We start from the raw sequence: 23,572 nt of genomic DNA on the forward strand, positions 1-23,572 counted from the left end.
TCTTTGGACAGCATTCAACTACTTCAGTGTCCCAGAGGCAATCACTACCCTTGTCAAAACCTACTTCCAGGATGTGCAGCTATGCCTGACAACAGCAGAGTACACCACAGCATGGCAACGTCTGGAAGTAGGCATCATGGCAGGATGTACCATCTCCCCGCTAGCCTTCACCATGGCCATGGAGGTCATCATCAGAGCATCACGATGGGTGGTGGGAGGAGAGCAGCTAAAACCTGGCCTGCGGCTCCCTCCCACCAAGGCATACACCATGCGACTGCTAAGAAAGCTGCAGGAGAACATCGAGTGGGCCTGGATGAAGATAAAGCCGAGCAAGTCCAGGAGCACATCAATCGTTAAGGGGAAGCTGTCAGATCAACGCTTCCACATTGGTGATGAGCCCATACCAGCTGTGAGAAGCCAGTCAAAAGCCTGGGACGCTGGTACAATGCAACCCTAAGGGCACAGACCAAGTGGACCAGTTTAGGCAGGACACCACCAATGGCCTAGAGAGTATCGACAGGTTCTTGCTTCCTGGCAGGTTGAAGCTCTGGTGCCTTCAATTTGGTCTCCTACCCCGGCTGATGTGGCCAATGACCATCTACGAGGCCTCAATATCAAAGGTCGACAAGCTGGAGAGGATGATCAGCTCATTCGCCAGAAAGTGGCTAGGTCTCCCCAGATGCCTTAGCAACATAGGGCTTTATGGAAAAGGCATCCTGGAATTTCCCATCTCCAGTCTTTCAGAGGAGTTCAAGTGCACCAAAGTAAGGCTGGAGATTACACTGACAGAATCCCGTGACCCATGTGAGCCCAAACTGCTCCCACCCTGGCAACTGGGAGGAAGTGGACCCCATCGGCAGCTTCACAGCAGGCAAAGTCAGCCCTCAAGCACAGGGACATTGTTGGCCACGTGCAACAAGGGAGAGGAGGCCTCAGTCTTTGAGAGCGCAAACCATCCTGGTACAAGGCAACTCCATCTCAGCGACGAGGTCTTGCGGTCGAGGAGGTGCGCCAGCAAGAGCAGGCAGCAAGGTGCGCAAAGGCCGTTTCTCAAGCAAAGCAAGGGCAGTGGATGAGATGGGAGGGTGTTGAGAAGAGAAAGTTCTCTTGGAAGCAGTTGCGGGACATGGTAGCATTTCTAACCAGCTTCATAAATCGAGCCACATACGATGTCCTGCCATCTCCCAAAAACCTCAGCCAATGGTACGGCGAAGACCCTACATGCCCACTCTGTCCATCCCCAGCACATCCTCGTTGGCTGCAAGACAAGCCTTATACAAGGCCGTTACACCTGGCGGTACAATCAAGTACTGAAGTGCCTAGCAGCTACGCTGGAGAGCAGACGGATAGCCATCAACGCACTGCCTCCTCAGTCATCCCATCCTGCATCGGCAAGAGAGTTTGTCAGGGAAGGGGCAAAGCAACCCAAGGCCTGCACTTCAAAACCAGAGGCCGGGCAGCTGGAAGAAGCACGGGACTGGAAGCTACTAGCGGACCTGGAACAGAGGCTCTGCTTCCCAACTGAGATCGCCACGACCATCCTCAGACCGGACCTCGTGCTTTGGTCCACCTCAATTTGCACCACCTACATCATAGAGCTTACAGTGCCCTGGGAGGATGCTGTGGACGAGGCCTATGAATGGAAGAGGTTTAAGTACGCTGAGCTGGCAGCTGACACTGAACAACATGCCTGGAAAGCTAAGGTTTGTCCAGTGGAAGTCGGCTGCTGAAGCTTCGTAGGCATGTCAACTACCAGGCTGCTTAAGGACATGGGAATCCGAGGCCAGGCCCAATGTCAAGCCATCAAAGCCCTCTCCAGTGCGGCTGAAATGGCAAGCCAGTGGTGCTGGATTAAGAGGAGAGACAACACCTGGGCTCCAAAATAACATCAAGAACGAGATGACGTCGAGGGGGGTGAGCCTGAGGCCTGGCGTCCCATCGCTGAATCCTCTGGAGGTGTAGTGGGCTCATCAGTGAAACGCTGAGGAAGGAGGGTGCCCACTTGAAAACCCTGAGATGTCATCATCATTCCCACTCATAACAGCAAGGGCTCAAGGTATGTGCAACAAACAAGGGATTGCATCACCTAGTCCTAAATAGAATCGAACAACTAAGCCATAAACTGAACAAGTTTCACAGATATGTGACTAACAGAAATGGAATAAAAATGGTACCACATGAGGATGGATGATGTATTCCCTGTAACGTACAACGTTGAGATTGCCTGCAATGACAACAAGCTCAGTCCGATGATGTGACACACCGCCCCAGGCCATGACGGACCCTCCACCTCCAAATCGATCCCGCTCCAGAGTACAGGCCTCGGTGTAACGCTCATTCCTTCAACGATAAACACAAGTACGACCATCACCCCTGGTGAGACAAAACCGTGACTCGTCAGTGAAGAGCACTTTTTGCCAGTCCTGTCTGGTCCAGCGAAGGTGGGTTTGTGCCCATAGGCGACGTTGTTGCCGGTAATGTCTGGTAAGGACCTGCCTTACAACAGGCCTACAAGTCCTCAGTCCAGCCTCTCTCAGCCTTTTGCGGACAGTCTGAGCACTGGAGGAGGGATTGTGCTTTCCTGGTGTAACTCGGGCAGTTGTTGTTGCCATCCTGTACCTGTCCCACAAGTGTGAAATTCGGATGTACCGATCCTGTGCAGGTGTTGTTACATGTGGTCTGCCACTGCAAGGATGATCAGCTGTCCTTCCTGTCTCCCTGTAGTGCTGTCTTAGGCATCTCACAGAATTGAGATCTGTTTAACTCTTAAAGGAATAGTTTGCCCAAAAAAGAAAATTCTCTCGCCCTATGCTATCACGGATGTGTATGACTTTCCTCAGCAGAACATAAATTAAGATTTTTAGAAAAATATCTCAGCTCTTTTGGTCCATACAATGCAAGTGAATGGGCACCAACATTTTGAAGCTCCAAAAATCACAAGTCAGCATAAAAGTAATCCATATGACTCCAGTAGTTAAATCAATGTCTTCAGATGCGATATGATAGGTGTGGGTGAGAAACAAATCAATATTTAAGTCCATTTTTACTATAAATTCTTGTCCCTGCTCAGTCAATCTCCACTTTAACTTTCACTTTCATACTCTTGTGTTTTACACAATATTCATGCAAATGCCCCCTACTGGGCAGGGAGAAGAATTTCAAGCACAAATGGACTTAAATATTGATCTGGTTTTCACCCGCACCTACCATATCACTTCTGAAGATATGGATTTAACCACTGGAGTCATATGGATTACTTGTATGCTGCCTTTGTGCGTTTTGGAGCATACAAATTTTGGCACCCACTCACTTGCATTGTGAAGACCTACAAAGCGGAGATATTCTTCTAAAAATCTTAATTTGTGTTCTGCAGAAGAAAGAAGGTCATACACATCTGGGATGGAAAGAGGGTGAGTAAATGAGATAATTTTGATTTTTGGGTGAACTATTCCTTTAAACTCAGGAGGGTTAAATAAAAAGCCTGTTAGTGATTTCATGTGCTAACAATAAGAACCTTTGCTCCATTCTGTTGCTGCACTTCATTGGAAATCATGAGTTCTTTCTGATAATTCTATTGTACATCACACCTAATTAAATGTCCATAAGCACCAATACAGCGAGAAGAGCTGGGCATTTCTGCCTGAGGCCGAGCCCCGAGAGGCAAGCAGAAATCACTCCATTAAAGGCAGCGCTGTGCTGCAGCTGAGCTGGCCAATATCAGCAAATTAGTTTAGCCACAGGGATGGGGGAAGGGTGCCACAGCAACACACACCGACAACAACAGTGTCAGTCATCAAGCAAATGCAGCCAGCCACAAATTAACAGGAGGAGCGAGTGAAGGGAGGCAGGCAGAGACAAAGAGGGAAGATATGGAGACTGTGATTGACTTGAGAAAGGGTTGTGCCGTTTATGATCGATTCAGTGGTGAATCGTCTTGTGTGTCTAAGCAACCCCTGAAAGATCCTTCTCGCTTTCTCCGTCTCTCCTCTTTGCCTTCTCAAAGCTGACAATGTCTCAAGGCTGTGTATGCAGCCGAGCGAGTGTCAACAGGACTCTCTCAATTCACCCATGGAATCTGCTTATTCTATTAGCTGCAGATACTTGACTGAATGTGTCACTCTCCACATATTAAAACAATGTATATCTTGGGCTCTGCACTAATGGGTTGAGGCTGCAAAATAAATACACAGGCTGTAAACGTCCTTGAAATCAGTATGCGTCGCTGGCTTTTAGAGACTTGAGACAAAATGGTGCTGGGTTAATAGCGCTCCATTAGCTGAAGAACATGCAAGTAGCAAACTTGGATTAGAGCACTGGTTTACTATTATGTCACGCAAAGGCAAAATACAGTAATTGCACAATCAAACTTGAGTTGACCGTAATAGAGTATCTTAGACTTTAATCTGTCTTGTGACAAGACAGGTTTGGCTATGCCTAGATTCAGAGAAAATGGAGTGTGAAAACTGCAGTAACTACAAAATTGGTAAATGTAACAGATTTTCAGTGGTCGAAATGGTGTGTGACCCACATTTGGCTTTGACAATTGGAAATTTGTAACATTTAATAATTTATGCATCGAGCCACACTGAAAGCCCCATATCTCTGGGATTTAACCATATAGGGCCTTAAAGACACCAAAAGGAGCGTTTTTTTCGAACCAGAATCTAAAAGGATATTAAGATATTTTTAAAACTGCACTCCAACTTGGGAAGTTTTTTACTCATTTTTGGACTCACACTCTTGCCATTTAATGCAACAAGGGGTGCTGAAGTCAACTGAATTTAGTAATAGACCTACCTACACTGGCGGCCAAAAGTTTGGAATAATGTACAGATTTTGCTCTTTATTCACCAAAGTGCCATTCAACTGATCACAATGTATAGTCAGGGGGACATTAATAACACGAAAAATTGCAATTACAATTTGAAAAAAATAATTAGAACTTCTTAAACTACTTCAAAGAGTACTCATCAAAAAATCCTCTATGTGCAGCAATGACAGCTTTGCAGATCCTTGGCATTCTAGCTGTCTGTTTGTCCAGATACTCTGGTGACATTTCACCCCACGCTTCCTGTAGCACCTACCATAGTGTAAGGCACTTCTCACGCACCTTACAGTCCAACTGATCCCACAAAATCTCAATGGGGTTAAGATCCATAACACTCTTTTCCAATTATCTGTTGTCCAATGTCTGTGTTTCTTTGCCCACTCTAACCTTTTCTTTTTGTTTTTCTGTTTCAAAAATGTTTTTTTCTTTGCAATTCTTCCCATAAGGCCTGCACCCCTGAGTCTTCTTTTTACTGTTGTACATGAAACTGGTGTTGAGTGGGTAGAATTCAATGAAGCTATCAGCTGAGGACATGTGAGGCGTCTATTTCTAAAGACTATAATGTACCTATCCTCTTGTTTAGTTGTACATCTGGCCTTCCACATCTCTTTCTGTCCTTGTTAGAGCCAGTTGTCCTTTGTCTTTGAAGACTGTAGTGTACACCTTTGTATGAAATCATCAGTTTATTTGACAATTTCAAGCATTGTATAGCCTTCATTCCTCAAAACAATGATTGACTGATGAGTTTCTAGAGAAAGCTGTTTCTTTTTTGCCATTTTTGACCTAATACTGACCTTAAGACATGCCAGTCTATTGTATACTGTGGCAACTCAAAAACAAACACAAAGACAATGTTAAGCTTCATTTAACGAACCAAATAGCTTTCAGCTGTGTTTGATATAATGGCAAGTGATTTTCTAGTTCCAAATTAGCAATTTAGCATGATTACTCAAGGATAAGGTGTTGGAGTGATGGCTGCTGGAAATGGGGCCTATCTAGATTTGATCAAAAATGACTTTTTTCAAATAGTGATGGTGCTGTTTTTTACATCAGTACTGTCCTACTTTGTATACTTTGTGATCATTTGAATGCCACTTTGGTGAATTGAAGTACCAATTTCCTTCCGAAACAGCAAAATCTGCACATATTTCCAAACTTTTGGATGCCAGTGTATGTGTTTAAAAATAAGAATGATGCTACCACCTTTCTAAGGTATTTTTTTTTACCTGTAGTTTGGCTCCAAAATCATAGGCAAAAATTGCCATTTTTTACCCCCCCTCCATGAAATAATGCATCACTCCGTAAATATTTATACAAGGCACTTAATATTTTGTCTTTCTTCATCATTTATGTATTTCTTCCACCTGTTAAAAAATTACCAAAATCAACATTAAGCCAGGAACTTCTTGTTGAGCTTAATGTTCCAAGTAGCTTTCAAGCTGTTTTCTTCAGTTTCAGTGTTAGGTGTAGTTGCTGGCATAGTTACTGCATTTTGCCTTCAAAGCCATCGTGAACACGCATAACAAAAGCAGCTTGATTCAGGGCTAAATCTAAACCCTCCACTGGCTATTCTCAAGTATTTGTGTGTTCTTATGCCTATGTCAGAGATGGTGAGACAGGCAGAAAAGATAAAAATGTCAGCAACTAACTTTTTTCCCCACCCCTTCTACTTGGTAATCTCTATTACTCTGTCTTTAACCACAGTAATGTTTACAACTTTAAGCAGCGAGAAGCTCATTCAGAATATGAATATGAGCAGGGAAGAAGAGGAAAAGGATAAGAGAAAAGCATGTCAATTAATGTTCTGACTTTGAGTGAAGGGCAGAAACGTCTCTGTGACAGTGTTAAGATCCGTGGGTATGTGTGTGGGGATCAAGAATCTCACACACACCACAAAAAAGATCACACCCTTCAAGGCCCCGATATACGTCATACGTAATCGAAGAACGAATGGGTGTGACGTCATTTAGAACTAAATCTGGCCAAAAAGTTGTTTTTGCATTAGTTTCGGTGGTGAGCCAAGACAAACTTTTAGGAGACCTTCTTTCTTCCATTGGTCCACGTCATCGGAGCTCCACTTACTTTGAGGCAGACAGCTAATTTTGAAGGTTTTACATGTAGCGTCCTCATTTAAAGGGGTCATGTCATGAGGAATCAAATTTTCCTTGATATTCTGACATGTGGTCATTCTACTATTAAAAAAAAAAAAAAAAAAAAAACTGTAAATTCCAGAACTCAAAACTTAATCCCCAATGCAATAAAAGCATGTATTGAAACCAACCCAACATCACTTGGGGTACTCTATTCAAGATGGCCTCTACAGCAACAAAATCAATGCCTATTTTAAAATAATCACACCCATGGCCCCGCCCACTGGTGCTCACTTGGCTTGCAAACAGAGACAGAGAGAAGGACAAAAGGCCTACTGTCTGTGGCCTAGCTACTCCTGAACAAGAAAGGGGACCCATCTGGACTATTTTGAATTATTTTTGTATACAAACATGTACTACACAGATGTCTTTGGCTGTGGTCATCTCTCTGGCATGCTTTTAAAAGACGCAGTGACAAGTTTCAACTCTGAAGAGAAGATGCATTTCATCAGCTGCTGTGGCTCCTGTTGTTTTGTTGCTTAAACTTCTCAAACTGATCTTTCGCCTATCAGCGATATTTTTAATTGTTGGTGTATGTACACACATACTAGATGGACGTCTTTGACCATTTTTATTTGTTTCCGGCGATGTGCACCTCATGTGCAGGATGATAAACTGGATGTGTGCATCTTGTGACGCAGTCACAAAACAAATCTTCATTCAGTATTTCATGTACTTCTAATTGCCTCCCACATCGGTGTGGTGGATGTCTGAATGTTTGCAAATAGTAAACCGTTGCTCGGCTTGTTTAGAAGTACATTTCATACAGCGGTCATGAAATGCAAGAACTTCTCCGGAAGTATATCGGGGCCTTCAGAGTAGGCGGAGGGATTGATTGCAGCATGCAGGTTCTCTTCGATGCTAACTGGATAAAGCACACAGGTTGATGCTGTTCAACCCTTAAGACTGGAGGAAAACCATATTGAGGTTGCTTTGTCAGAAGTGAGGCGATTTCCACATTTCACAGCAGAAGAGGGATGCTCTGATTCAAGAGTCACATGTCACATGAAATGGAAGCTCTCGAATGAAAGCTAGTGAAAAAATATGACTGAAAGGAGTGTGACGAGTGTTTTATACTGCAGGAGAAACCTGTCCTCCAGAGAGCCATGATCATTATGCATGTAATGAATTCACTTTATTATGCAGAACCGCTCTGTAAATCTGCTAATGCAGGAACCTGCCGATATCCACATTTAGCATTATGGCCTGTCTTGTTTTCAAAGATCTCCATGGCTCCATGCAAGGGTATGAATTAAACCTAGCCGCAAAAGCTGATAATGCATGAGAACGAACGTCACTACGGGGGGTGGGGGGGGGGGGTCAGGATAATCAACCTGAAGGCTTCTCCACCATTTTAGTTGACAGATGCTCACATTCCAATTAAGAGGAGAGGGGTGACAGCCGGTGTTCAGAGGTGACGTGGCAGGCTCTAGCTGCACGTCCATTACACTTGTTTCAGCTCAGCCGAACATTGCCTAGAGCTGAGACACAAGCATACCAGATGATTTTTGGAAAGGTTAAAAACGCAAGCAGTACACTTGCAGGGTGATCTGAGATCCAATCCACTTGATGGCCAACAACACGGCTCAGCATCGATTAAATTGCATAACCGAGGTGAGGAGGAAGAAGAGAGGAAGGAGTGCATTAATAATCGTGATCATCTTTACCTTAAGTTCAGATCTAGAGGTCTTTGTTTGCTGGCAGTAAATGTCAAGGGAGAAGACAAGGACTCCAGTCTTCTCCTTTGACATTTACTGCCATCAGACAAAGACCTCTAGATTTGCACTTAATCAAGGTGAAGATAATCACGATACATACTATGTTATTCTTGGCAAGAGCAGGTTTCTGCTGCCTTCAGCACTCTTCCGAGCAATCCGATTACAGGCTGCTTGGATGCCCGGGCTCTGGCATGCACTTCCTACCTCCCTACATCCTTTTCACTCAGCCAACCAAACCTCTAACCCCCCCCCCCCCCCCCGGCTCCTGCGTCTGTCGTAAGCTGGCCTGCCCTGTGTCCACCCCCCTCCCATCACCACCCTAGCTGTTCAGTACCATTAACAAAGCCTCCTGGGGCAGCCTCCACACACTCTACAGGGGGGCAAGGCAAGCCAAGGGACCTCTCGGCTAATTGCCTCCTGCTGTGGGGAAGTAGCCATCAGAACAGCCGTAATATGCTTATTTGCTTGTGACACAACATTATCTCAGCATAGCAATCGTCAAATCTGGCATGGAGGCTTTTGCCAGCTTTTGAAGCTGAGAAGCAGCCAAATCCAGCTGTGGTGGCTAAGGGAAATAAGTCAGGGATTTCATTGGCCTAATAAACTAGATTGAACTGGAAGCGGTTTTGCTCTCTGATCATCAACATGTCCTTTGAAGACTTCAGCTTTTTGAGAAGCTGATTATTAATCAATATAAAAAGTGTCAGCTGATCAAGCTGAGAGGACTGCGATCTGCAACAAGAGATGCTCTTTCCTTTTCTCTCTTTTTTCAGTTGATCAATAAATAGCATGTAAATAAAAGCTGGTGCTACAACGTAAATGCTTTGTAAAGCATATCTGGTGCTGTGCTTCACACAAGCTAATTAAACTTGAAAATTGTTGAAGTGTTGGAGGCTAATTTTCCTAGAGAATAAAGAAAATGGTGAAACAAAGAAAATTTCCAACTGTCAGCACTATATTTATAAAAAAAAAATTATACAAATTTAAAAAAAAAAAGCTTGGTTAAACAAGCATGAGCCAAGAACAACACGGGAAAATCTAAAGCAAAGGAAAATCAAATCTCTGTATCATGAAATGTGTTGAAACATCAAATCAAGCCTTGCTTCTGAACATCCAGTGCAACCCACCATCTTATTACACACCAATACTGAAATGAATGCAGGCAACTACAAACCATTTTTGATTTTGCTTTTGACGTAAAGGAAAAAAAACAACAACAAATAAAACACAATGGCAACACCCTGAGATAAGGGGAGGGAGCCTTGATCTGAACCATTAAGGAAGGCCGATTCAACTCACCAGCTTAAAGTCCTGAATGCTACAGATGAAGTATGGTGTGTTCGGCCGTCGGCTTTCTATGTACACACAATCTGTGAACAAAAATAGGGAAAGAAGACGGTGTTAAACACAACAATCTGCACAATCACATGAGATGCTTAAGGATGATCTCTATTACATTCATTTTCCTAAAGTCAAACCAGCATAAAATGTTACCCTTTGTAAAATACAAGTGGAATGTGAGTAATAGGATTTAAAAGGCCCTTTGGACGCAGGACAGCCTGCCCTTTCCAGAACAAACATCAAGGGGAGTCCGAGAATGATGGCCAGTATTGTTCCAACACAATTAAATGACGGTGGGGAGGTTTGTGGAGTGTAGATTCAGAGACGCTAACCCAACGAACAAACACAAATGACAATGTGTAGTTGATACAACGCAAAACGGACACTTCCACTATCCAAACGGTGCTAAATTACATAACTTTTCCACCCAATGGTGAGCCCTGCTGAACTCATGCTATGAATAGAAGCTAAGCGGAGAACCTCAAGTGTTTAAATTGAATGTGACTGGTGGTATGGCCAGGTCATGAACCTTCATCTCCTTAACAAAAACATTCACACTGCACAGCCCCAACAAGAGAAAGCAGCTTCAGCTAAGGAGACGCACATACACACACTTCCTCTGCGGTCAATCTGCCAAACATTTGTAGAACGCGGGGGATGAAAAGATCACCCTCTTGTTTCCACCCGCTTCTCCTCGGAGAGACAATCTGAGCTGCTATTGAAATGGAAAATACTTCAGTGCCATTCTCCAGCGACATTAAAATGATTGTAAGTTATGAAAAAAACAGTGTCTGTTTGAAAGAAAGGGAGTGTTCAGAGCTGTTTGCTAGATAAGAATCTTATTTAAACAGAAGAATGAGCCTGCAGTTTGAAGACAAGCATGCTTTGATAGTTCAAATGTGGTGAGAACACAAAGAAGGCTGTGCTTGGCTGCTTGGAACACCCTCTGTCAGACTCTGAGGTGCCAGCCACCGCTCCATTCAAAACACTCATTACATTACACTGCCATTTCACACAACAAATCCATTTTACACCAGCACCCAAGTCGGTACTTGTGATACCTGTGCTGTTCCACTTGAGTTGAATGTGTGGGTTGCTGTGGTATAAAGTCAACGTGAAACTGAAACAGATCCTATGTACTTACTGAATACACATTACTTTGTGGTCAATAAGTGTTTGTCTTCATAATCTTTTATCAAAATGTAATAACTTTCTCCACCTCTGAAAGGATTTTTCTGCTGGCGTCACCTAGGCTATGCAGGGTATTGGATAATGTTAATCACTAGCCAAATAGCTTCTAGCAAATAGCAAACTTGCAGGTATGGCAGACAATCTGCTGTCGAACGACCCCTTTAAAATTCAAATCAATCTGTTACATAAAATTAAGTCCTGCCCTTCATTTACCTATTTCACTTGGAAATACATCTCATAAAGGAAGATGGGTTGCGAATGCCATTTTATGTTGTCTTCAACTGTTCTATTGAAGTATGTGGTCTGATTTAGGCAGTAAGAGGACGTTACAAGAGCAACTGGATGGGGTGAATTAGTGCATGCATGTTTTGACCACCTGGAGTAAGAATTCAAATTAGAGGGCCTCGTTTTCAGAACAGCATCAAGTTCACAGGCTATAAAAGCATGCTTTAATGCATTTATTTAGGCCCTACTGATAAAGTATAAACATGTGTTTCACACCTAAAATCAATAATCAGTGTTAAAGCTTAAGTACGTAACTTTTCCGGTGGTAAAATACTTTCTCCTATCCCAGTTTATTATACAGAGCAGCCATAAGTAAGCCATATGTAAATTTTCTTGAAAACTGTAAACACCGTCTCTGTGGCACTACAAAGTTTGCTCTGTTTGTTTTGAGCAACCCATCTCAAGAGAGACAATAACATTGACTTGACCAATGGCATGAGATAAGGGTGGGACTATCAGTTTGTTCAATGGCAGAAGAGTGGCGTATTCAGAAAGCTGTTTTGAAATTCCGTTTGGTGGCACTAGTGGCGCAGAAATTTCATACTTCAGCTTTAAGGTAAAGTGAAACGTTACCATAAATTTTAAGCTTATCAGACGGCTGAATTCAAGAGTCATAACAGATTAGTCTATTGAGATATTTCCATGCACTCATGCTGAACACATATTTCTTTCACACTTCCTGGCTCATAAACAAAGACCATACTGTACATTAAAAGATGAATTGCACATCAGCGAGTCTTACCGCTACCCCCAGCAGCCATTTCTAAACCCACAGTGTGGCACAAACAGTCGTGTGTGTGTGTGTTTTATCCCTATAAGCAAAGATGTGGAGATGCCTTTGTGTCTCTGTAGTGCAAAAACTGCATGGAGATAAATGTTTATCTGAACAATTCAGTACTCCAGGGATGAATTTACATAGCGTTGACTGAGGGGGAGGTGGGGTTGGGGGTCAAGAATACAGAGGGGCCATTTTGAGTGGTTTGCATGTGTGACAAGGAAGGCTTGTTATCAGAGCTGGTCTGAACAAGGTTTTCTATGGCTTTATAGTTGTCAGCGGGGTGGGCTGAGCTTTGCCCCTGTGTTTCTACCTTGGCTCATCGTCTCATTTAAAAGATACATAAGTGAATATATATCCATCAGTGCCGTGACTGACCTACAGGGGACAGACCACCTTCGTCACAGAGGGAGGGGGGGCCAGTGAACAAGAGAGACAAATCTGAATGAAAAGAGATGACATGTTTCAGAACGTCCTGGGTTGTGTTGAAAGGGATTTTTGCTTGGAGAATTGCGGCTTATAGTCGCTTAACCCAGCCGGTAGATTCATTTAGAGGGAATGAATTCTCTACATACTGACGAGCCAATAGATACCTGCACTGAGAAAATACTAAATGGCTGGTTTTAAAATGCTTCCTGGGGTAAACACAGCTTTAATGTTATAATCTACCACCATGGTTTTAAAACAGGGGGCGCCAGAGCATGTCAAGGGAGGCGCGGAGTATGATGATAAATTCACCAAGTTCACCATAAAAATGTACTGTGAAGATAAATGAAAATCAATAGCTTAATAGACCAGAACAAGATCTGCAAAATGGGAAAAACCCACCACCAATAAAAAAAAACCTTTATAAAAAAGGGAATTTAATAATGTTCCCATGTGTTTTTAAAACAATCAAAAAGGTACATTTTCCACCCATCTGTAAAACTGTTTTCCAAACTAAAGGTCCTCATGAAATAACTAGCATTAAATATTTTACAATAATGACAGTCCTTGCTGGCCGTGGAGAGTTTGGGGCTGTAATTTGCGATGTACTCTTTGAGAGTGGACCTTTAAGACTCCAATCTGTTCAGCTGCGTTCCAGCCATTTTGTGATTTCAGAGAATCCCCTCTCCATCAGAGTGAGCAGGCAGAGAAAAAAGGGAAAGAGACAAGAGTATCCGGGGGAGGGGTGTATGGGATTCATGGGGCTGAAGTACAGGGATGTGTGCTGTTCTACGGGCTTTGTGGACTCCTTAAAGCCTCCCACAGGCCACAGGTCCCAGCTCTCTCTCAAATCTCTTTACCTGTATCTCTTTCCCCCTCTTTTAGTGGCCCAAGGAGAACAGAAGGGTGGGGGCTTTGCAAACAGCATAGATCCATTACCGACCACTCTGCTGGAGCAGCCTGGCCTCACCCTTAGATTGAGATTTATTGAGCTGAAGAAATAGTCACACTGAGACGCACACACACCAATGCTTTAAAGAAAACAACAAAACAGAGCGGATATTAGAAGATGATCTATTTGCAGATATTATTTCTTAATGTATTGTCACCAGTCACTTAGCAACATAAATATTCATGAGGAAAGGGAAGAGGGGTAGCACTCATCCAATCCTCCTCCTCCACCAAGGCTTATTGTTCACTCAGCCATTCTTCTCACCCTGTGAAGCGTGCCTAATTTAAAACACACCTTTACCCATGAAAGAGACCTGCCCTGCTTTCCGTGTCAATCCAGTTGCTGTTTTAATCCACTACTCTTCAAATGAGGAGGGGTGAGACACAAAAAAAGGCTAAAGCAAATTGTTAATATTTCAGCTTTTTCCAATCAAGCAAACCCTGAAACCCTGGCTAGGTGACATTTTGGCTCAACGCAGCGGGTACATTCATTTAAGGAGGGTGCTTGGCTGCTTGTGCATTGTTAAACGTAGGCGGATCCAGACAGCTCAGTGGACCACTGTGGCCATCCTTCAATGTGCTTATCTTGAAATTAAAAGAGCAGTAGGAATGCAATAAAGAAACGGCAGGGGGTCCAGTCCAGGCGCTGACTCCACACTCCATGTGTCGCATTCACACCCCTCTCTTGCTACATGACCGACAAGCAGCAAACCAGCGACCTGAGCTGCTCATGTCACACCGTGCTGGGAAGTGCTTCAGCGCAGGTGCTTTCATTGGCAATACCCCTTGTCAGAAGGAACAGGCTTAACCCTGTTCATCCAATTTACACTGCAACTCATTTCCCTTGCCTTGAAACCTACAAAAACATACACTTCACAACAGTGTTTCCTGCACCGCTATTCAGCAGTGGTGCTCCGCCACAGCAAAAGAAGAAACTCAAGTTGTGAGATTGCAGTCTGAATTGAATGCGACGAGATAAAATTAGCGCGTGCCTTGACATACCGCAAAAACAACACGTCTTTCTTTTGCATTGTGTAGGGCTGCACGATCCATCAAAATAAAATCCAAATCAAGATATGACCTTGTGTGAATATTAAACCACAAAGGGCTGTGATGTGATTTAATCAAACAGTCTGCACGCGATGCTCGTGCACAGCTCTGTTCTGAGTGAACACACGAGGCAGTTCTTATCTTGAGCACAGAACAGACGTGTTTCGTTGGTTTCAGTTTGGTAACGTGCTGACCGTATTATATGTACAGCACTCTAAATTCAATTTAATTGTTCACTACAAATTCCTATATATATATAAATATTAAACAACCTTATGACACCAGAATTTGTGGACAGAAGAGGCGAGATCATCTCGAAGGTTTAACTAGATCTCATAGCAACGTCGCATACAAGTTTAGTAAATTATTATAAATAATAATATTAATAAAGTTATTATTAGTTATTATAATACAATTGTAGGCCTAATATAATTCTGTAATTTCTTAATATAGTAATAATAACGATTATTATTATTATTATCAGGGCATGAAATTCAGCGTGGATGCGGGTATTGCGCACAAATTTAATCAATCCTGCATGTTCCATGTTCATAATGCAGGGAATTTCCGCAATATTCATTTTAACATGTAGCTGAGAACTGGTAAATCAATCCATAGAGATGAACAAATCAAATCAATAATCTTGTCTTGTATCAAATGTAATTTGTAATTCCACATCTGTACGAATAAATCATCTCTTCTGCATCATCTCTCTCTCCCTCGTACAGCTTTCAGCTGCTCATTAAATGCTTGAGCTTAGCGTGAGCGTGCGCAGTGAGGACATGCATAATTAATGAATTAAGATGCTGCAGATCTATAAACCTGTTAATTCAACATGCGAATTGCCTTGTACCACATCTCTAAGCGAGCGATGCATTAAAACTACTGCTCGTTTATAATCAACAAAGCTCTCAACATTGGAATTGCGTGACATTGGAGCGATCTAATTTTATCGCCATTCATACCGTAGCACTCCATCATAAAAATACAGCACCAAGAAAGGCAGAAACAGAAAAGAAAAAGAAAAATGCCTTCAATGCAACCAGAACTGCTCAGCTGCAAGGTGAAAAGAAACACTTAAATAGCTATTAGGCTACATCTAATCTCCCTAGAGCAGTTTTAATAAATATGTAAAATACATAAACAATAATGATAGTAATATTAATACTATAATATTAATACATAAAATGAAAATATCATAATCTTCCTTTAATATACATATTATACAAGCAAGGTTCTCTCAGGATTTCATTTGTGAAAATTTTAATTTTTAATGTAGCTGTTGAGTATTGACTTGAACTCTTAAAGTGATAGTTCACTCAAAAATAAAATTTCTGTAATCACTTACTCACCTTTGTGTTGTTGCAAACCTGTATGACTTTTTCTTCAGTGGAACTGAAAAGGAGATGTTAGGGAGAATGTTATTCAATTTTATTGTATGGAAAGAAAGATGCAGGTACAGTGAATGGTGACTGAGACCTACAGCCTAACATCTCCTTTTGTGTTCTATGAAAGAGGCAAACTGCTACAGACTTGAGGGTGAAAAATGACAAATTTCATTTATGGGTGAACTGCCCTTTAACTACATGTTCAAGTATTTGTTTAAGGTATCTGCTAAGAACAACAACACATCAGAAAGTGTTTCACCACTGTTCAAATGCACTCTGGATCGCATCACTTATATGTATAAATGTTTTCCATCTGAAAGGACTAAATATTAAATGAAACAAATAACAATAAAATACAAAGTAATCTCTTCAGTAATCAAAATACTTTTTGAATGTAACTGTATTCTAAATACCAATGATTTAAATTGTAACTGTAGTGAAATACATTTACTTATATTTTGTATTTTAAATACGTAATCCCGTTACATGTATTCTGTTACTCACCAACCCTGTATGTATGTATGTATGTGTATGTATTATATATATATATATATATATATATATATATATATATATATATATATATATATATATATATATATATATATATATATAAATAACAAATAACATACAATTAATATAATTACCAATTTACTATAAGAATAATATAAAACGTGGGGGGTTAGTGGAGCATTTCCCCCTGCTGCAAGAGCTGAATTCTGTAGGAAACACTGCTACACACAATCTTTTTGCTCATCTTCCATATTCACCCTGTCTAGCTTGCAAAGTTTGTCTCCAACTTGTAACAGAAGATTACTACAGGCCTGAATTTATATCAAACCTTGTACACTGTGCCCTCAGGTTCGCAGGCAGGAAAAGCCGACACCCTCTGGACCGTGAACAGAAACCCTCTGACGAGTGCAGTACATTTAAGTCTGTAGCAGCTTTCTAATTTGTAATTGGCAGGTGGTTCGATTTCACAAAAGCCTTCTCCAGTCTCCCCATCATACAATGCTACATGGAGAAATATTTCTAAATAGATCTGGCTCTTTTATTTCCAGCAGACTCGCAGACTTGAAGAGGTTCCCTCTGCCCACTGAAATATTGTAGAGGAAAATTTCTCAAGCCTTTTATTTTGGAAAGAATAAAACTTAACATATGGGGGTTTAAAACAAACAAAAAGCCCCTAACAAATACACAACATGCTTATTAATCTGAATGTTGGACATGATGCCGTTACGCCAACGCGATTTAATGCCACGTCGGCTCCCATGGCTATTTTCATGGTGAAAAACTAGGTTAAAACGTATTAAAAGGTATAATGATTACAAAGCTATATAACCTTAAATCAATTTTTGATAAAAACTCAAACATAATCTGGTCTCACATTTGTCAGACAAATCATAACAGGTCATTTACATTAAAGGGACCAGGAAATGCTCTTTTTCATAGTTTTATTATCTTCCCTGAGGTCCACTGATAATGTTAGTAAAGTTCTATATATATATATATATATATATATATATATATATATATATATTTATTTATTTATTTTTTTTTTTTTTTGCATTAAAACAGTCATAATTTAGTAATAAATGATCATTTTCCACCCTGTTTTGGTGCTCGGATTTGGCCTAAGTGCCTCCTTAAAACTTCAAAATAAATGCCCACTTTTATGATTGGCTATCATCCTGCAGCCCCTAAAATTTAGCAAACTCAGTCGGAAGAGAATCAACAAGCCCCTCTACATTATAAAATACATTTATAATGGGTTTACACATAATGCACATCAACACATTGCATACGACTATATTAAACTGTTCATCTCAAGCACAACAGTTAACACTCACACCCCGTCTACACCGGATGCGAGAGTTGCATCGCATCAAAACCATTATAATCAATGATGCTGTCTACCATGGAAGCGTCCATTGTTGCACTGCACCAACATTAAACAGATGTCCCATTCCATTTTGCGCTGCACGCAGTGTTGCTACTACTGTACAACACAAATAAACAGTTTAGAAAGTTTGTGTCGAGGCTCCCAGTGTAGACAGCCTCAAGCCATTGCGTCGCGTCAACGGACGCGCCCGGTGTAAATAGGATGTCAGCACCATAAACTATCACAGTCGTGACATTAAATATTCATGAATGACACGGATTACTCACGGTTTTTGTGATCGCGTCCAAGTTTTTTAACTGCCTCATCCTTCAATAAGAGTTCCTTAGCAAAGCTTGAACTGTATTATGACTGGTATGAGCAGAACATACAATCTACTCCAAAATACACTTAAAAACACATCCACATCCAGTTTCCAGTATCATTCCTTCATGTTTTCATTAGGGCTGCCCCCTAATAGTCGACTAAACGTTAGTTGTTGAACAACGGTATTACCGCTGGCTGGATGCTAGGTAGTACTATGGGGTAATTTTCGTTAAGTAGGGTTAGGGTTAAGCCTACACAATAAAGCAAGACACCTTGATTTCAAACTTTATTTTTTATTTATTTTAATATAATTCTTGCAACAATTTTTTTTTTTCAGAAGACAGAAACAAAGACAGTGAGAACCTTTTACATGCACATTCCACGAGACTGCACGCCTCCGTACAAACAGCATGTCATACGTGTGCACAGACGGCTTTTCAGTCATCTGTTATAATATAAAAGTATTTCTTCAAGTGCGTGTCTCTCTCTCTACGGGCAAATTATTTGTTATATACATTTTATAATAATAGCCTAATAATAATAATTTAATACATTAATGGGATAACGAGCCAAATATCTTTTTGACATCGTCAAAGGCATCAGCTACTGGCGATCACTCTGACCATCGTCGATCCCCGAGATCATCGTCTGTTGGCTCAACCCTAATGTGCATTTCTCTCTATAAATTAAAAAAATGTTCAGACAGTCTTCTTGCTGGTTTTTCCGACACATTCAGAATCATTACCACTTTTGCCGGTGTCGCTGCGGCTCGCTTCGTGTGCGCTTGTATAATTTATATTTTCAAGGCTCATTATTACGGTTTAGTAGGCTATTTCTGTGTTATAACAATATTGTTAGTAATGTTACTTATTCTTTCTCAGCCCTGGAACTCAAACCATTTTCTGATGCCCCGCCCCCCCCCCCAAAAAATACATTCAAGTAATTAAATTAATATCATAAACGTGCGACAACTAGTCGACTAATGGCTTAAACTAACGACTATAGTGGAATAGGAAAATCTTTGGTCGGAGGCAGCCCTAGTTTTCATATTCCAACAACTAAAAATAGCGAAAGAATGCATCCACGATGCATTTGTGCTCAGCTGAATGACAGAGAGCTTCTCCTCTTTAGAGTTATAACTTCACACCGCATCTTTTAAAAGCGGCCCGAGATACTGTATGTAACAAGCGGTCAAAGACATCTGTCTGTGCAGGTTTATGTAGAAAAACATTTAAATCCAGACAGGCACATGAAGGTGTCCTGTGTTAGTCCACTTAGGATGAATCTCCCATGAAAGGCCCATCAACTGTGTGACTGACTGAGCACCAGTGGGCAGGGCCAAGGGTGCAATGACGGAAAAATAGGCATTGCATATGCAGATGTAATTGGTCCTTGTGACGTCAAGTTCCACAAATTCCAAATTAGACGTTTTTGCAGCTTGGTTTATATATATATGCACTTTTTCTATTAAGGAAGTTTTCAGTTCTGAAACTTACAGTATGTTTTTATAGTACAATGACCTCTTATGTCAAAAGATCAAGGAAAATTGTATTCCTCGTCATGACCCTTTAAACAGTCAGTTTAATTCTAAAAGTCATTGACATGGTGAAAAACAATCATGTTAATCTACATTATGACCATTTTTGAAAAATAAAATGTGACTAGTGTAAAATATGGCTCCTTTAAGTGACCAGTTCATGATGATTTCACGTGACAAGTTTAAAGACAGCAAAAATTCTGTTCGTTCTATAGGAGACACGGATCTAAGGGTCTCCTCGACTCCTGCTCTGCCACTGCTGCCTGCTTTTCTTCCTCCATCTCTCTGTCTGTCCAAAACTCATGCATGGAAAAGTTGTCTCCCTACATGGGGTGATACTGTTGCAGTCTCCTCAGAGGAGCAATAGGGAGATGAAGACTGCTGCTTGATGACTCACTCAGGTGGTCAAATGCTGTTAGTTTCACCTTGCTGAATAATACATGACTCTAAGCCAAGAGAGTGCCAGGTTTTCCCCCTACACAACAAATGAAGGGAGGAGCAGAAGTTCATTTGTGAAGGTGGTGCATGTCCGTTTTCACCCTTAAGTCTATTGTGTGTTCGTTCTTGACTGCGTTCCAGGGAAAGATCCGAAGATTTGTTCATCCGAGCAGGCTACAGCTAGTGTTTCTATAACCCCTCTCAACTGTATCCACTGACAAGCATGAAACGCACACCGAGCTGCTAATCAGGCAAAATTGTGTGCAGACAAAGAGCCCATGTTGAAATGACATTAGCAAGCTGACGAGAAAGTGCACAGCTCGGTGTGGAGGTAAGGATGACGTGTTCAAGTTCACGGTGGAGATTTCACCCTTACTGAAAGGACTGTAGACTTTGGGAGGCTCCGTAAATAGGTGACAGCTGTCTATACCCACAGGCAGCCGAGAGAGAAATAGAGGCCATCTTCAGGAACATACTCGACTGAGGATTCTAAGTTCATGATTCATGGCTCTGGCAAATTCTACATCTAAACTTCCACCTCATTCATATCCCAAAATGTAAGCTCTGCTTCAAAACCTAGTGAGCTGCCTTGCCATCTATTTACATAGGCAGCTTCCTTCTAAATGCCAAAGTATAGTTCAGTTTTTCACGTGCTGGTACATCTTGCACATAGTGCAAGTGATGCAAATTTTGTCAAGACAGTACGCGCGGACTGTCCGCATGCAACCAAGCTTTTCTAGACATGCAGACAGTTTGTGTCTTTGCGCTTTATCAGCGCATGTGCCTGCCATTGACAGTGCTAAAAGAGTATCACAAAGCAGACATAGTGTGCAAAACTTTACACAGATAAGGTTAGTAAGGAATTTTATCACACTAAAATCATGCTAACATGCATATTGTTTACGTCGTGGTTATACTTTTGAAAGTATTTAAACGTTTATGACTTGGCTATTCAATTTCACTGTAAGTGCCTTACTGTAACTATAATTTTGCTTTTTTTTTTAAATAAAGGAGGGACAGGTCAAAATAAATTGTGGTAATTAACATTATGCCACAAAAGCTGTCGATTGAGCTTAACTTGTATTGAACCCAGAAAATTCCTTTAAGGTAGCATCATTACTGGAATCTGAAAAGTGACTGAATTGGGATGCTCTGCATATGCAAAAACTCGTGAATCACACGTGAAGCGCACTGGTGACATACCTCCGAACTGATTCCAGTAGAGTTAGCATGTTGCAATGCTAACTATACAACACTATACATATAAATAAATAGCACATACAAACACAGAGTAAAATAGTACATATTTAAATAGACTTACAGATACTTCTTGGTATTTAAGATTTTTTAAATTAATTTTTTTATTTTACTTTGTCCTCCATTGTTTATTTGTTTTCACCCAGCTTGATCCTGAGATTGCCTTCTCCAGGGAGGATACATACAATGCTGCATTAGAGTTTGCCCAAAAGAAAGCATCTTGAAAGGCAGCATAATGCCACCCTATTTTAACAGCACTGCCGTTTCTATGACGCCTTCAAATGCTGTCAGTATGTCAAAAGTCTCACTAGGTTTTGGAATAGAGCTATAGTGAGCTTCATAAAGCCCACCCCTATTGTGGACATTCACCTCTCTTTACTGTCAGCATTCTCATCACACTGGTGGGAGTAGTATACACATTCAGCCAATCCAGCTTGATGAGCTCTCCATTTTAAAAGCCAAATGGCAGCCTAGGAGACAAATTGCCGTCACAATACAAGGACATCAGTAAGGCTCTGGATTGTATAGACGGACTGCAGACAGTCACAACCTGCAAGCAGAGGCCTGAATATTGATCTCATGTGTGTATAATCTCCCGTCTGGATCCATAAACTGCCTCTATGTAGCGACTATCTGCAAAGCTACAGGGAGCCTGGACACGAGAACGCCACTCAGAGGCCTGATCGATTAAGCTGCTATACTCTTCCCTCCATCCAACCTGCCCTCTCTGCAATACAAATGCCTCTCTACCTCTTGCTCTCCACCCATATCACACTCCACTCTTCCTCTTTCCTTCCTTCCTTCCTCACTCAAGCACACTCAATTTCTCAAACAACAAGACAGTATATTTTTCGCTATGTGCCTTTTCATTTTTTTCAGACATCCTAATCAATTCACACTTAGCTTGCTATAAAAATATTGGTGGACAAAGAGTGAGAGGGTGAAAAGCAGATCTGTGTTGGCTTTCGATATTATTTCCCCTTATCTAGCGACATAAGTGTGTGGCTGACTCTCTCTAACCACAAAAGCAATTAATGTCTCATTTCAGTTCTCTCTTTCCTTCTGTCCATTGATCATTCTCTCTCGCGCTCTCTTTTTTCATTCGCTTCTCGCCGTTTTTAATATCCACTCCAAGGGTGGCCAGTTTTACATATTGTGTGTCACTAGACAAATATAAAAGGATTTAACATTTAGCAGGGCTTGATCCAGCACAGGCTTTGTGTCTACTTAAGCCGCATGAATCAAATCTGATTGCATTAAGTCTGAAGCGACTGACCACAAACAAGACGCACCACTATACGCCACACATGCATATACGTACGACATGCATCTACACTGCATTGAGAATCATTTTAAAGGTTTGCCATTTAGAGAATGTAATGCAAATTCAAAATCCTTGGAAACATGAAACAACAAACAGTATCTACGGACATATAATTAAACTCTTGTAGTGTCCTCCAGCCTCCATGTAAATAACAAAAGGAGCTTTACAAACACGATGACATCACATCCCTTCTATTCACCTCGCCGACGCTGACAACAGAGCAACACGCCTCGGACATGTCTGATTCAATTTTTTTCTAAAGGAGAGCAGTAGTACTCCCCAAACCTGAGCATGGGAGGATCTGCTGGGTTATTAAAGAAAAAGAGCTTCAGTTGGAGCAACTGTGTTTTCAAGGACCTTCAGCAGATAATGCCTCCACCCGAATGCACTGGGGCAATGGCTGGAGGAGGAGGAGGGGGGAACCATCACCACATTCTCCACCTTCCCCCACTAAGCAAACACATCTCCACTGAACTGGAGAAGGGGTGGGGGAGGAGAAATGGAAATTACACATTGGCTATAATTTTCAACGTCTTCACATTAAATAACTAAGCATTTGCAGCATGCTACTGCTTGACCTTCTGTTGCTGCTAAATAAATGAAAGACATGGCAGGGATGATTTAGGACTATGGAGCTCACGCACATACATGCGGAAGGAACGGCAGCTGCACTACGCAGCCTTGCCCTCCACTGGAGTGTTGACATT

The 23,572-nt window shown here is 41.6% G+C and overlaps 1 protein-coding gene across 4 annotated transcripts in view; it reads right to left on the bottom strand.

Annotated features, from left to right (window-relative positions):
- Positions 1 to 23,572, bottom strand: part of rerea (arginine-glutamic acid dipeptide (RE) repeats a) — a 232,275-nt gene that overhangs the window by 95,608 nt on the left and 113,095 nt on the right. For all 4 annotated transcript variants that reach the window (XM_051662993.1, XM_051662992.1, XM_051662994.1 and 1 more), the window contains exon 3: positions 9,996 to 10,066. In XM_051662993.1, coding sequence (XP_051518953.1) covers positions 9,996 to 10,066 — 71 coding nt within the window. The remainder of the gene's footprint in view (positions 1 to 9,995; positions 10,067 to 23,572) is intronic.

The sequence above is a fragment of the Myxocyprinus asiaticus genome, chromosome 29, assembly GCF_019703515.2.
Source record: "Myxocyprinus asiaticus isolate MX2 ecotype Aquarium Trade chromosome 29, UBuf_Myxa_2, whole genome shotgun sequence".
In the NCBI taxonomy this organism is placed as follows: domain Eukaryota; kingdom Metazoa; phylum Chordata; class Actinopteri; order Cypriniformes; family Catostomidae; genus Myxocyprinus; species Myxocyprinus asiaticus.